The following is a 16689-nucleotide window of genomic DNA, read 5'->3' as shown; positions in this document are numbered from 1 at the left end:
GTATGTGTTGGCATAGGTTGGCAGAACAAAATTTCATCGTAGACTTAATTATTCAGCTCATATCTGACAAACAACAAAAGATTAGCTAAATTCACAATATCAGTGGATTCATCCGCTTGCAGTACATAGTAGCGACACTCTTCTGTATGTTTGATAATAATTGCTGCTTTACGTTTTTGGCCATATTTTGATCCTATGATGAACAGTGTTATGTGAGAGGGGGACACAATCTATAGCTTTGCTAGCCTTGTCTCCAATCATCACTTGCACCATTACTTTGGCTGCAGGTTTTACTAATGTCTCGCCAATCACTTCAGCAGCTCTGGACTTTGCAATTGAATACGCTACACTGTATGAAGCTTCCAAAGCTTTCATATTTTCACCTCCCATCACATTGCGAATTGTTTTCTGGGACTTTTGGAGATCTTTGCGCCTATTTTCAAAGAATTCTACAGGTTTTTCCCTTATATTCTTTGTTTGCTATCGAAATGGCATTTTAGGTTGGATGGTTTCATACTTTCATTTGTGAGATTCTCGTAACAAATCACACATAGTGGAACAGGCTCCACCTCATCACCAGTCCACGAAAATTGCAGTTTCAGATATTCTTCAACATATTTGTGGGCTTTTTTCATTTTCTTTGCAGCTGATACGTTCAATAAACTTACAGATGGTTCACACGGTTCACTAATTTTGTTGTCACAGTTGTCTGATGTAGCCATATCACTGCATTTTTCGACATAATTATCACTGACGTTAGTATTTCCTTCATAATTTTCTTTTGTATGTTTCAAACTTCCCGTTTTTAGCCAGTGATCCATTGTAAATGGATTTAACAAAAACAAAGAGAAATTTTGTATATTAATACACACCAAGTATGTACTTGCTATGATCTTTAGATTACTACGAGTAGTTATTCACTTTTATCTTTTATCCGTCAGTATGACTTCTGCATATGCCACAAAGGCAAGTGTATTGCCTGAGCTGCGGTAACGCGCACACATGGTTTGTGTTGGCTCTGCTGTGCTATTAGATGTTACTGAACGCGTTATCATATTAGTTACAATGTAAACCTGTGTGTATTTCTACTGTACAAGTGAACACCATTCTTATATATTAAATTTTAGTCAATTTCTTACAGACTGAATTATGAAGGCCTATAGCTAGAGCCCTACTTACATATGCAGTTTACAGAAAACTTTCTACCATGGTAGATAGTTACAGTCAAAAATCCATTCTTTTAAAAGGGCCTAAGTACAGGGCTACAAAATAGATTGACTGCTTGGACTCATGGGCTAAGCATGCATATATTTTCAGAGCCAAATTCTCTGAGCTACACATGAGTAATTTCTTATGCCGTCAGTGGCAATTTGCATGCAAGTGGATGATTTGGCCCAAAATTATGTCTTAATCTTAAAGGATCAGGACATTAGCAAACATAGTCAAATATTTACATACATAATAGACCACACTTAATCTGGTGATTAAGAAAGAATATAGTTTGAGGATTTTGTGCTTATATTTTCCATTTTGAAGCATAAATCCCTATTTAAACAATAAATACTGTCTTTTGCCAGGTCTTATACAATTCTATGACCTTAACTTTTTTTTTTTAATGAGACATTATACACACATCACCTCAGACTTTAACATTAGGTAAAGTGAGGCCCCACTCCATCCTCCAACTACACATGGTACTTCTTCTTCTATCCAATTCTCCCCTGCAGCCTCTTCTCTTCAGCATTAGGTTTGTGCTGATAGCAAGGGATGATGAAATACACAGTTGGGTGCAAATTAGTCATGTCTTCCTCAGTGTCTTCTGCTGAGCAGATTTTTTTTAAACATCACTTTCTGCTTACTGACGACTCTTAAAAGCTTAACTTTACAGTCAGAATGACTGTACTAAAAATCTTGAAGGCGTATTACATAAAGGGTTCTGCATGCTGAATTTTCTAACAAGGGAAACTGAGCGTGACAGAAGATCTCAGCAGTGGTTCAGTAAAGCATTAGTACCGGGACACTTGTGTGGTTGGCGCTTAATCATTCTAATAAGAATTTCACAAAACCTTGCTAATAGCATGGTTAATTCTATGCACTTCTAGCTAGAAGGGAAAGGTCAGTTCATGAGAGGCTAGTGTAGATGGCTCTTACTTGCTGTTCCTAGTTAGAATTTATGTTTGGTCATGGTGTGTTCACCTGCTTCTTTAAAAGAGTAAGTTCTCATTTTATTGTATTCAATTACTTGCAATAGCATCTTGAGATTTGAGAAGGTTGCAGAAGTCCTCCACTAATTATTTTCCTTTCCCTTGTTGGAATGCATTTCCCTTGTTTCTACCATTGCACCACAACCTATATCTTTTGTTTACTTTTGTGATGTGTCAGCAAGGAGGCACACAGCTTTAAGAATACCGTTTTACCTATTTTATGCATAACAGCAGAGGTACCTTAGAGGTGCTTAGACCAGAATAAGCAGTACATAGATAGAACTTGTGTATAATAACAAAATGGTGGCTCTTTCTGAATGCTGTTCTCTTCTATTTAGTCTTTCTTAGAAGCCATCAAATATTTGCCATGCTGTTTGTCTATCAAATATTTATGGGGCACCAAACATGATAATATTATAAGAGCTAACACTTCTCCATATTCTCCTTTAGTGAAAATCTTGGAATATAGTATAGTAATCTTGGTTTGCTTCTTTATCAATTGTTTACCCCCAACAGAATTTTTGAGAAGAACCACTTCAAATGTTCCTGATTTGGGTCTATTTTCAGTTAAAACAACTGTGCAACTGGAGGCAGAAATTTATAATTTTCCCATTTCCCCCGTCAGCCTTCTCAAAGCTAGCCAAACATTAAAATTCCACTTAACATATATATTGTTGAGCTTGTTCTTCCAAGGGCTAGATTAGTTTTATTATCAAATACTTTTTTGCAGCCACGGAGGAGGGCATACAAATTTCCTGAAGTCCTGAGGAAATTTCCATAGTCAGTGGAATGTTTGAGCACAAGTTCCCTCTTCCCTTTCCCATACCCTCTAAAACAAGTGGCTCTGCATAGTTTTTAGCCATAAAAATCTAGGGCCCAATTTCTGGTTGTCCTATAGTCCTTTTACACTGGCTCTTTGACCATAAAGGGGCCTAAAACTGCTGTAACAGATCAACAGGGAATTCCCCTAGGTACAGGGAGCATTTTGTGTGTGTATGTGTAGTGGGAGGCAGAGTAGTGGGAGCAGTTCCAAGCATAGGTAATATCAGAGTTTTCCTGGAGCGATATGGGGAGGGGAGGGTGCAGAATGGCCAGAGCAAGCTATCCCTGCCTTTTGGACCAGCCCTTTTGGAGCTATAGGCAGCTGGACACAAATTAGGGCAGCTGCTGGGATTGCGCTGACTATTCTAGAGCCAAACTGAGCCCCGAATAAGGAAGGTAAAAAGGTGATACAAACCCCCCTCACGTCCAGGTCAGAGTTCAGCCCCTGAATTTTAGTTAAAAAACAACTTTCTTTCCCAGAACTCTTTTGATGTGGAGGCAGGATTCCTCAGGTTTGTGCCATTAAACCATTGGGATACCTTTCCAATTCTACCTCTTAATGTTAGTTAAAGAACATGATCTCAGTCGTGAACACATTTTACATCAAATCTGTAAGTAGAATGATAACCATATTCTTCACAATTGATTTCTGTGGCAAGACTTTAGCAGCAGCCATCCTGAGCCCCAAGTGCTAAAATCTAGCATGATACAACAAACAGAACAGGAGTACTTGTGGCACCTTAGAGACTAGCAAATTTATTTGAGCAAAGCTTTCCTGGGCTACACGAAAGCTTTGCTCAAATAAATTTGTTAGTCTCTAAGGTGCCACAAATACTCCTGTTCTTTTTGTGGATACAGACTAACATGGCTGCTACTCTGAAACATGATACAACAGTCAGTCTTGTAAAGTTGGTGAGTTTTTTTTCTTGTTGTTGAAGTGCAGAGCTACAAAATAATTAGTACTCCCTATTCTGACTCTGGATTGCAGTTTGCCATGACATTATGGTATTGTAGTAGATCGTTTCACACGGATACTTTGTAATGTCCTGACACTATCACAATACAAAATTGTGGTCCTCTATTTGATGCTCTCCTTTTCCACCCTCTTCTTAAGTTCTTACTCCTCCATTCCTACCTTTATAGGAGAAGTTACATTGTGAAAATCATTTGGGAAAGACTTACAGATTTGGTTTGTTGGACCAGTTCAGATAATTTTTTGATCACTGGCTCCAGACCAATTATCAGAGAACTTCCGTCCCTGCGAACAAATATATGGGACTGTCTTGCGTCTCCAATTAACTCTTGGCAATGAGTGTTGTCCATAAATACCTGGCAAAGTAAATGGTTATATGTTTCCAGTGTTGTGGCTGTGTTGGTCCCAGGATATTAGAGAGACAAGGTGGGTGAGGTAATATCTTTTATTGGACCAAGTTCTGTTGGTGAAAGAGACAAGCTTCAGGTCTGGGAAAGATACTCAGAGTATCACAGCTAAATACAAGGTGGAACAGATGGTTTAGCATAAGTGGTGAACACACATTGAAGATTCAGCACAGAATCTGCTGAGCGAGCCTTGCCTTTGGCAGACTGTCTCGCTGGGCGTTCAACAATCACAACATCAGAACACACATTAGACTTTTAGTTTATAAAGTGGTGGTAATCCCAACTCTCCTCTGTGGCTGTGAGATTTGGGTTACACCTGAAAAACCTGGAATGCCAGAACCAGCACTTTCTTCGGAAGATCCTCAACATAAAGTGGGAGGATCACCGCACTAATGTTGGACTCTGTGAGGACACTGACATCTTCAGTGTTGCGGCCCTGATTATCCAAGGTGGAGTGGGCACTTTGTGCGCATGCCTGATGTATGTTTACCAAAACAATTGCTGTACGCCCAACTCACCAAAGGAGAAAGGAAATGGGGAGGCCAAAAGAAACACTTTAAAGACATCCTCAAGATAAACATCAAGAGATGTGGCATCGACATCACACACTGGGAGACAGTAGCCCAGGATAGAGACAACTGGTGAAGACATGTCAGAGAAGGGACTTCCACTTTCGAGGAAAATTGCTTTGTCCTGGTTGCAGAAAAATGCCAGAAAAGAGAGGACAGATGATTGTCACACAGCAATCGTGGCCCAACCCTAACTTCCAATACTGCCTGCAATGTCTGCCAATGAGCCTGCAGCTCAAGGATTGGACCTCTGTCACCACAAGACCCATAAAAAAATAAAACCTGTGAAAGAGATCATCCTCGACCTTGAGGGATTGCCACCGATCACACATTGTAAGAGAGCAAGGTGAAGTGGCACCTCTGTAGTCATAGGACAAAAAAATGGAGTGAGTGGATTACAGATTGTTGTTATAAGCCATAAATCTAGTATCTTTATTAAGACCATGATTTATAGTGTCTAGCAAAGTTATTAATTTAAGCTCCCAGGCTCATCTTTTGAAGGTTTCCTGTGAGGATGAGGACTGAGAGGTTAGATATGAAGTGATTGTTCTGTGAAAAGTGTTTGTCCACGGATGATATGGTGTTTTTTAGGGATGTCAAGTGATTAAAAAAATTCATTGCAATTAATCACAGTTTTAATTGCACTGTTAAACAATAATAGAATACCATTTATTTAAATATTTTGGTAGGTTTTTTTATATTTTCATATATGGACTTGGGGCTCCAGCCCTCCTCAGAGTGCAGGGTTCCCTCCCAGCTCAGACATATATGCTTAATGTGTTTTAAAAAATTAATACGTTAATTTTGTTTTCAGTTAATCACAGGTGTTAGTGGTGGTTAATTGACAACCCTGGTGTTTTGACTTTTATAATTTTTCTGTGCAAGTTCATTTGAGAGTATAGTGATTGTATGGTTTCATCCACATAGTTCTTGGGGCATTTAGTGTGTTAGATGAGGTACATCACATGTTGTGATAGGCATGTGTAGGACCCAGGGATCTTGAAAGGTCTGTTCCGTGGGGGGTATATGTCTGCAGGTTTTGATTGTATGTGAGACTGAGATAGTAAAGTGTAATGAAAAGCTAGTACCATCCCATTAAACAAGAATGCCACCATCTGTCTTGTTGACATCTGGCAGGCTGCCAGCAAATATCAAATAATTTAGTTACTGTCAATTGCTGCTTTCCCTTGGAATGAAGAACTTGTATCTTCATATTCATTTCCTGTCGTGACCTTCTTCAGTCACCTTGACTCCAAAATTAATTGGAACGCTGAAAATAAAACTGAAATTGCAATCTACAAACAGCTCTGCAGCCCAAAGCCAGGCTTCAGACTTCCCTCTCCCTGTGAGGATGACATGAGTTGCCAAATCTTGCTTGTTCACCCATTCCTTGGATCCAAGAACTCTGGTTTTAACTGGGCTTAATCCAAATTTTTTGCGATTAAAATCTGATTTCACATTTCATAGCAGTTATCTTTTAAAATGTGTGTCTCTGGGGAAGAGCGGGGTGACTGCAGTGCATATTACTTAATAAATCTTCATGAGGAGCTAACAGCCTCGGATATAAATACATAGAATTCAAAAGCAAGAGTGTAAATTAATATAAAACATAATGGGCACTTGAAGGGTTTTTCATCCCGTGATCTCAAAAATCTTTAAAATGTATTTATATGCCTCACCCTGGAGTGGTGACTTGTTTACAATCACATGGATTCAGTGGTAGAAGTGAGGATTTGAACCCTGTTCAGTGTTGATAAATGGAAAGTAATGCACATTGGAAAACATAATCCCAACTATACATATAAAATGATGGGGTCTAAATTAACTTGTACCACTCAAGAAAGAGATCTTGGAGTCATGGTGGATAGTTCTCTGAAAATGTCCACTCAGTGTGCAGCGGCAGTCAAAAAAGTGAACAGAATGTGGGAATCATTAAGAAAGGGATAGATAATAAGACAGAAAATATCATATTGCCTCTATATAAATCTATGGTACGCCCACACCTTGAATACTGCGTGCAGATGTGGTTGCCCCATCTCAAAAAATATATATTGGAAAAGGTTCAGAAAAGGGCAAGAAAAATGACTATGGGTATGGAACGGCTGCCATATGAAGAGAGGTTAATAAGATTGGGACTTTTCAGCTTGGAAAACAGATGACTAAGAGGATGATTGAGGTCTATAAAATCATGACTGGTGTGGAGAAAGTAAATAAGGAAGAGTTCTTCTTCGAGTGATTGCTCCTATGCATTCCAGTTAGGTGTGCGCACCGTGCGTGCACGGCTCTTCGGAACATTTTTACCCTAGCAACTCCGGCGGGCCGGCTGGGCGCCCCCTGGAGTGGCGCCGCTATGGCGCTGGATATATACCCCAGCCGGCCCGTCCGCTCCTCAGTTCCTTCTTACCGCCCGTGACGGCCAGTTGGAACAGTGGAGTGCTCTCTGTCCTCCACAACCCTAGCGTTCGCTACCTTTGTATGTATATAGTTGTTGAGTACTTAGTGTTAGATAGTTGAATAAGTTAGTATAGTTTAGGATAAGGGATTAAGGGGGGTTTACCCCTCTTTTTCCGCAACCGGTGCGGGCTCATGCCCAAGGCACCGGGCTTTAAGCCCTGCGCGTCTTGCCAGCGGCACATGCCGGTCGGGGATCCGCACGACTCCTGCCTGCGCTGCCTCGGGGAGACTCACCGTACAGATAAGTGCCCTATTTGCACGGCCTTTAAGCCCCGAACACGAAAGGAGCGGGACAGTCGCTTAAAACAGCTCCTCATGGAGGCAACGCTCCAGCCCCTGGCACCGACCGTGCCGGCGCCGAAGTCTTCATTGGCGCGCAGCGCACCGGCGGCCCCGAGCCACTCCGGCACCGAGGCTCCTCGTCCTCCGCAAGCGGCACCGGTGACCCGGCACCGTTCCCTCTCACCATCGAGGAAGCGTAAGCCAGCGAAGGCAGCTGGAAAGACCCATGCTGAGGGTCATGTCGCCCAGCCACCACCACCACCTCCGGTACCGGCTGTGGCCGTGCACCGTGCCGTTGACTCCGGCGCCGCAAGGGCCGTCGAGTCCAGTACCACCCTGCTCCCCGGTGCCGACCGCGGTTGAGCTGCAGCTGCCATCCACGCCCGAGACATTCTCGACGGCGAGGGAGCTCATCAAGCTCACGGAGGCACCGAGCCTCCGGCCCCCGGCACCGCCGGTGCGGGCTGTCGTGTCAGCGGGTAAGCCGGCTATGATGCGGCCCCCTGCCCCGGACGGACGGAATAGACGGCACTCCAGGTCCCGGTCTCGCTCCCGGTCCCGAAGACGGTCACCGTCGCGCCGCTCGAGGTCCCGGCACCGCTCAACATCGCGGTACCGGTCGCACTCCCGGAGACGCTTCCGGTCCCGATCGCCTTCCCGTTGGCACCGACGAAGGTCCGATTCCCGGCACCGTTCCCGGCACCGTGACTCCCGGAGCCGCTCCCGGCACCGCCGGTCGAGATCCCGGTCGAGCTCCCGGCACCGGTCGAGCTCCCGGCACCGCGGCGGTCGATGGTCTCGTTCGCCATCTCGGCACCGCAACGACCGGCACCGATCCTCGGCACCGTCCGCGGACAAATGGCCGACCTCGACGGCGCAGTCCATCAGCGCCTCCGCACCCCCGTTGCCATCTCGACGCTCGTCGGTCGCTTCAGGGGCTGGCAGCGATGGTCATCTTCCGGCTGCCCCGCAAGGTCAAGCCCAGGGTGCGCAGCAGTGGGGCTTCTGGGTCCCCTGGGCCCAGTACGAGACTCAAGGGATGTCTTTCCCTCCAAGGGCCCCCGCCTCCGAACACAGGGTACCGGAGGCCACAATAAGCAGACCGCCCCCTTCACCACCAGGTTCGGCTCAGTTACCACCTGATCCCCAGAGGCATCCTCGGGCCGAGTCAGCCGCCCACCCCTTAGAGGAACCACCCGTGGAGGCCGTGGTTCAAGGCCTATCCTCGTCGTCTTCACCAGACGAGGCGGTGGCCGGGACTTCTACAACTGACCCTCCACCGATTGACTTGCGGGCCCATCAGGACCTTCTTCGCCGGGTGGCGAAGGCTATCGACCTCCCCGTGGCGGAGGTCACGGAGGACGAAGACCCGGTGACGAATGTGATTGGAGCGGAGGCTCCAGTGCAGGTGGCCTTGCCGTTCATCCGCACCATTCAGAAAAACGCCACTACCATCTGGCAGTCACCGGCGTCCGTCCCTCCCACCGCCCGCGGGGTCGAAAGGAAGTACTCCGTCCCCCCCCACGTGGTATGAGTACTTGTATACTCATCCTGCCCCAGACTCATTGGTCGTCCAGTTGGTCAACGACAGGGAGAGGCATGGCCAGCCCGCCCCAGCGCCGAAGTCCAGGGAGGCGAGGCGTATGGATTTGTTGGGCCGCAAGGTCTATTCTGCAGGCGTCTCCAGCTTCAGATCGCCAACCAGATGGCCCTCCTCGCCAGGTACACCTTTGACATCATGGTGTCCCTGGCGAAATTCGCAGAGCTGATCCCAACAGCCTCCCGCCAGGAGTTCTCGGCGTTGTTGGAAGAGGGAAAAAAGTCTTCCAGGTCCTCCATCCAGGCCGCTCTCGACTCGGCGGACTCGGGTGCAAGAACCTTGGCCTCAGGAGTGACCATGAGGCGCATCTCCTGGTTACAGTCTTCCACACTGCCGCCGGAGGTGCAGTACACCCTGCAGGACCTGCCCTTCGATACTCAGGGTCTGTTTTCTGAAAAGACTGATTCCAGAATCCAGACCCTCAAGGACGGTCGCATAGCCATCCGCACTCTGGGGATGCATACACCTGCAACCCAGCGCAGGTCATTCAGGCAACAACCCTACCGGCCTTTTAATCAGCCCAGGTCCCGTCCCTATAACAGCCGACGGCCAGGCCTGAATCGCCGTAGACCATTGGGCAACCGGCGTAACCAAACCCATCCGTCTTCCAAGGCCCCCCAGGGCCCCAAGCAGGCGTTTTGATGGGACGCCCGAGGACGGCCCATCAGTCTCTGTACCGGATCCTACCCTTTTATTTTACAACCGCCTTTCCCATTTCTTTTTGGCGTGGTCCCAAATAACAACGGACAACTGGGTGCTTCAAACAATCCAGTCTGGTTACCGCCTTCAATTTGTTTCGCCACCCCCCTTTGCACCCACCTACCCCGTCCCTCTTCAGGGACCCCTCTCACGAGCAATTCCTCCTACAAGAGGTCAGGACTCTGTTGAGCTTGGGAGCCATAGAGGAGGTGCCGAACGACATGCGGGGCAGGGGATTCTATTCCCGATACTTTCTCATCCCCAAGGCGAAAGGAGGTCTACGTCCAATACTGGACCTCCGGGAGCTCAACAAGTACCTGCTCAAGCTCAAGTTTCGCATGGTCACCCTGGGGACCATCATTCCCTCCCTGGATCCGGGAGACTGGTTTGCCGCCCTCGACATGAAGGACGCGTACTTCCATGTCGCGATTTACCCTCCCCATCGACGCTACCTGCGTTTTGTAGTCAACAACGCACACTACCAGTTCGCAGTGCTGCCATTCGGCCTATCCACCGCGCCGAGGGTTTTTACCAAGTGCATGGCAGTGGTTGCCGCAGCCCTCCGCCGTCGTCATATACACGTTTACCCGTATCTCGATGATTGGCTGGTTCGCGGAGCGTCCCAGCAGCTGGTAACGGACCAGATGACAGAAATCCTGTCTCTATTTCGACACCTCGGTCTTCTCATCAATGCCGAGAAGTCCACCTTAACTCCGTCGCAGCGGGTGGAGTTCATTGGAGCGGTTCTCGACTCCAATTTGGCCAGGGCCTGCCTCCCGCGATCTCGGCACCAGACGATGGTCTCCATCATCCGAGACCTCCTCACCTTTCCCACGACAACGGTTCGGTCCTGCCTCCGCCTCCTGGGCCACATGGCGTCCTGTACGTTTGTCACCGCGTACACGAGACTCCACCTTCGCCCGTTCCAGTCCTGGCTAGCGTCGGTGTACCGCCCACATCGTGACCCCATCGACATGGTGGTCACGGTCACGAAGCCCACCCTCGAGTCACTCAGCTGGTGGCTGGACCCAGAGGTAGTGTGTGCAGGAGTCCCGTTCCACCCTCCTCGCCCATCCGTCACGCTGACCACGGATGCCTCAGCGCTGGGGTGGGGGGCTCACCTGGGCGACCTTCACACCCAAGGTCTTTGGTCACCCCAAGAGCTCGCTCTTCACATCAACATCCGGGAGCTGCGAGCGATCCATCTGGCGTGTCACACCTTCCGCACCCGCCTGCAAGGCCGCTGCGTCGCAGTGTTCACGGACAACACGACGGCAATGTTCTACGTGAACAAGCAGGGCGGAGCCCGCTCCTCCCTCCTCTGCAAGGAAGCGATGCTCCTGTGGGACTTCTGCGTGACCCACTCGATTCACCTAGAAGCGTCCTTTCTCCCAGGAGTGCAGAACACGCTAGCGGACCGCCTCAGCAGGTCGTTCCTCGCCCACGAGTGGTCCCTTCGACCGGACGTGGTGCACATGATTTTCCAACAGTGAGGCTTTCCCCAGGTAGACCTGTTTGCCTCCAAGGAGAACAGGAAGTGCCACCAGTTCTGATCCTACCAGGGTCGCTCTCCAGGCTCCCTGTCGGACGCCTTCCTGTACTCCTGGACAGATCACCTCCTTTACGCCTTCCCTCCGTTCCCGCTCGTCCACCGAGTGCTGTTCAAACTTCGGAGGGACCGAGCCCGCCTAATACTCGTCGCTCCGGCCTGGCCGAGGCAGCATTGGTACACCCTGCTGCTCGAGCTCTCCGTTCGGGAGCCCATTCCCCTCCCAGTGTGGCCGGACCTCATCACACAGGACTTCGGCAGACTCTGCCACCCGGACCTGCAGTCCCTCCATCTCACAGCTTGGTACCTACGTGGCTGACCCAGGCGGAGAGAGACTGTTCCACGGCAGTACAGCGAGTCCTGCTTGAAAGCAGAAAGCCTTCCACCCGCTCCACTTACCTCGCGAAGTGGAAGCGCTTTGTCCTCTGGTGTGATCAACGAGGCCTCAATCCCTTCGTAGTCCCTCTTTCTACAATCCTGGACTACCTCTGGTACCTTAAGGAGCAGGGTCTCGCGGTCTCCTCCTTGAAGGTACACCTGGCAGCCGTGTCCGCCTTTCGCCCATCCATAGACGGCCGATCCATCTTCTCCAGCCAGATCGTTTCCCGCTTCCTAAAGGGCCTGGACCGGTTGTACCCGCCCATAAGGCGTCCTACCCCGGCCTGGGATTTAAACCTGGTTCTGGCCAAGCTTATGGGAGCCCCCTTCGAGCCTTTGGCCACGTGCTCCCTCCTCTACCTGTCATGGAAGACGGCCTTCCTCGTCGCTATAACTTCAGCGAGACGAGTGTCCGAGCTTCGTGCCCTAACGGTTGGTCCACCTTACACCGTCTTCCATGCAGACAAGGTACAGCTTCGCCCGCACCCGGCCTTCCTCCCGAAAGTCGTCTCGGCCTTCCATGTCAATCAAGAGATCTTCCTCCCGGTCTTCTGCCCGAAGCCGCACGCCTCACCTCGGGAGCAACAGCTTCACACCCTGGACGTCCGCAGGGCCCTCGCTTTTTATATCGAGCGGACGTCCGAACCCAGCTGTTTGGTAGCGGTTGCCGATCGCATGAGAGGCGAGCCGGTCTCCTCGCAGCGGATTTCCTCCTGGGTAACGGCGTGTATCCGGACATGCTACGAGCTTGCTCGCGTGCCACAATGCCGCCTCACCGCTCACTCGACGAGGGTGCAAGCCTCGTTGACCGCCTTCCTGGCCCATGTCCCCATCCAGGACATCTGTAGAGCGGCCACCTGGTCTTCTGTCCCACACCTTCACTTCCCACTACGCGTTGGTGCAGCAATCCAGAGATGATGCAGCCTTCGGCGCCGCAGTCTTGCACTCTGCCACGTCTCACTCTGACTCCACCACCGCCTAGGTAAGGCTTGGGAATCACCTAACTGGAATGCATAGGAGCAATCACTCGAAGAAGAAGACGGTTACTCACCGTAGTAACTGTTGTTCTTCGAGATGTGTTGCTCCTATCCATTACAGACCCGCCCTCCTTCCCCACTGTCGGAGTAGCCGGCAAGAAGGAACTGAGGAGCGGACGGGCCAGCTGGGGTATATATCCAGCGCCATAACGGCGCCACTCCAGGGGGCGCCCAGCCGGCCCGCCGGAGTTGCTAGGGTAAAAATGTTCCGAAGAGCCGTGCACGCGCGGCGCGCACACCTAACTGGAATGGATAGGAGCAACACATCTCGAAGAACAACAGTTACTACGGTGAGTAACCGTCTCTTATTTACTCCTTGTCATAACACACGAACTGGGGGTCACTAAATGAAATTAATAGGCAGCAGGTTTAAAACAAACAAAAGGAAGTATTTTTTCACACAAGGCACAGTCAACCTGTGGAACTCCTTGCCAGAGGAAGTTGTGAAGGCCAAGACTATAATAGGGTTCAAAAAAGAACTAGATAAGTTCATGGAGGATAGGTCCATCAATGGCTATTAGCCAGGATGGGCAGGAATGGTGTCCCTGGCCTCTGTTTGCCAGAAGCTCTGATTGGGCGACAGGATGGATCACTTGATGATTTTTCCTATCGTGTTCATTCCCTCTGGGACACCTGGCATTGGCCACTATCAGAAGACAGGATACGGGGCTAGATGGACCTTTGGTCTGACCCAATAGGGCCCTTTTTATGTTTAGTTGTCCTGTGTCCCATACTCTTTCACATACTGCTAGGATAGGAGTGCTCTTTCATGAAAACAGGACCCTGTGTACTCCGATTCCTTGGCCATAAAATTTGCCCCTTGCTAAAAGAATCTAAGCTTTCATTAAAAACCCAATCTCCATGATTTCAGCCCATATGATTTCAAAGAGCATCTTCAAAAGGTGAACTGAGCTGAAACAATACAGTAAGATCAGAATCTGCAAACAGTCTGAAAAAAATGGCTGTGGCAGATATTCACATGTTCATTAGTTTAAAACTCAGTTATGGCACTCTAAATGATGGCACTTAACTATTTCACTACTGATCTATAACAGAAACACCACAATCCGCATATTCCCCAACAGGTTGCCTTCCACACCTTCCCAAGTGCCAACAATTGAAAATTAAATTTTGGGCGAGGGGCAGTGTAAAGTTGAATTTAATAGCGCATTAAATAACACACACAATTCTATACTGATTGTATTATATACTTTCAGTAGAGTTGATTAAAAATAATTTTTTGAAAAGTTTTCCACAAATGTTTCTTTTTCTGATCAGCTATAAAGCTGGTAAAAAACCTTTAAAATTTAAAATTTCAACAACGTTCTTCATAAAAATTTCTATGAAAACAGGGCCTAATTTTCACAAAGAAATGGAGCCATTTTCCAACCAGCTCTAATTTTCATGTTTAAATCAATAAAACTATATAATTTTTTAAATCTGAGGGTCCTATCCACACTTGAAAGTTAAATCAGATTAAGGTAGGGAGTGAATTTGAAGTGCAGTAGCTGCTCCTGAGTGTGTCAACACATGGAGGATTCCAGAATAGTTAATCTGGAATAACTTCACGTGTAGACAAGCCCTGAGTGAAGCAGCTTCAGAATCTGCAGTGGCCTGGAGTGTTATAGAATCTAGTTCTAGCTATAGAATTTAGGGCAACCTTACCATGAATATGAGCATAGGTGCTCCAAAAGTGGGATGACAATCATACCACAAGATACCAGTTGGCGTTTCTTTAATATAAATCAGGTGCTGGTTTCATTTGCAGTTGGTATTCAGAATCGTTTTTTCTTGAAATTATGACATACTCTTTTGTTGGAAGGAGCTTTGCAGTTTTGAGAAGTTTTACTCATTAGGAAGACGGCTTTCTGAAATACCTAATCAGGTCTGAGGAAGCAAGGAAAAGGGAAGCGAAGGATGAGGCTGGGAAAAGAGATGGCTAAATGGAACAGGAAAATGTAAATTGTGGGTGGAGTTAGAGTACAGAAGGGAATTTGGTGCTACTGCAGTTTGTCAGTTTGACAATGTAAACAACTAATATATCTAATCTTCCCTTAGTTATCAAATAATGTTACACGTATTGTGCAATAGAAAAGTTATGTCATGTTTAAGTATAAAGGTGACACTGTTATTTAAATAAAATTGTAATGATCTATGATGCTAAGACCTTTGATTATTAAAAAATGTTCCCTTCTCTAGTGCCTTCTATAGAAAATTGACAGTCTCCCTCCCAATCATGAGATAGATATTATCTCCTTGTCTACAGAATGATGAATTTAAACATTTTGTTAAACTTACCCAAGCTCAGACAGGAGACCTGTTGCAGAACTGTAAGTAGAATTTGTTCCCTAACTTAGTCTTGTGACCCTGATACTTTAACTCTTAGACCAGTGGTTTTCAACCTGTGTGGTCCATCGACTTCTGGGAGTCTGCAGACTGTCTAAGATTTCCAAAGATTTCCACCTCCATTTGAAAAATTTTAGGCATCAACCAATGAAAAAAGATTGAAAATCACTGTATTAGACCATCCTCCTCTCCACTTAGTTCCTGTTAGCTCTTTATAACCAAGTACGGTACAAATTTTTAATCATCACAACAAGCTTGAAAAGTATTTTTTAAAACCTAATGGTCTTTGCACCTATTTACTTTTCACCATGAAACTAGACTGGTTGTAATCAGGTTCACTCCCACATTCTGCACTAGCACAAAGCTGTTGGGTTCAAACACATTGTATCCAGGGAATATTTAAATTAAAATTGTTTGCAGGAAATTAGAAAAAATCACAACCTTAACAGCCCCTTTTAAAATACAATCTAAGTAGGGGGCCTAACCTAGATTGATAGTGAGACACTCGTTTTTACTTTGTTTTTTAAACTATTGTCTATTACACTCAGGGTACAAGAAAATAATCCATTATATAGAGCACTGTTCCCTCAGTCATTGACTTCTGTAATTTTTGTCTGAAAGTCAGTGCTCTTAGATTCTTTGGTTTCCATTTCCTTTGTGGCCAGGCTGTTTCATCTGTTTATCCAAGGATCAATTAGATTTCCCCGGTGAGAAGGCTGAGCCTTGATTAGAGGAAAAGGCCATTTATGGTGCAGTTGATGCATGTTGTAGTATGGTGCTGACAATCTCTCTCCTTGTGACTTTTAATAAGTGCCTCATCTCTTATTAGTGTGGTGCTTGTTTTCTTTGCTTCTTTGGGATTACAGTACTGCATTTTCACATTGCTTCTTTCCATTTCCTTTAGTTTTCATCATTACAGAAACACCAGAAAAGGCCATAGATGATTTATTGGAGGATGGAAATATGAGTTTGGAAAAGAATATCTGGATCTGGAATTGTGCGGGTTTTTTTAATGGTCAGTTCTGCACAACTGCTTTCTTCTTGGAGATGAATTTATTTGCACTGGATTGGATTTTAATGCTGCATGTATTGATGTTTAACTGAAAATTGACATTTTCTTCTGTTCATGTTGCAACAATTGCTGTTCTCTGCTCCTTTGCTGCATGGTGGATTTTTGCCTCAAGACTGAGATACTTGTGAGCAGGTTAATGATGATGCTAATTGTTGGGGAACCCAACAGGGACTTTACTTGCATACTTGGCCTGTTAACTGAGCTCACAGGCTGATCATGGGTCACACACACGTGCTCCTGTTTTTTTTCTAAGCCACTTGGGACAGTATGGGTTGGCTGGTTGTGGTGTAATCCTTT

The 16689-nt window shown here is 46.8% G+C and overlaps 1 protein-coding gene across 1 annotated transcript in view; it reads left to right on the top strand.

The window, feature by feature from the left end:
• Positions 1-16274, top strand: part of LOC123354184 (putative adenosylhomocysteinase 3) — a 62084-nt gene extending 45810 nt beyond the window's left edge. Inside the window, exon 2 of the mRNA XM_044995944.1 lies at positions 16225-16274. Coding sequence (XP_044851879.1) covers positions 16225-16260 — 36 coding nt within the window. The 3' untranslated portion in view covers positions 16261-16274. The remainder of the gene's footprint in view (positions 1-16224) is intronic.
• The last annotated feature ends 415 nt before the right edge of the window (positions 16275-16689 follow it).

This window comes from Mauremys mutica, chromosome 1 (assembly GCF_020497125.1).
Source record: "Mauremys mutica isolate MM-2020 ecotype Southern chromosome 1, ASM2049712v1, whole genome shotgun sequence".
NCBI lineage: Eukaryota > Metazoa > Chordata > Testudines > Geoemydidae > Mauremys > Mauremys mutica.
Note: the sequence above shows the minus strand (reverse complement) of the source record. Positions and strands in the feature narration are given on the sequence as shown.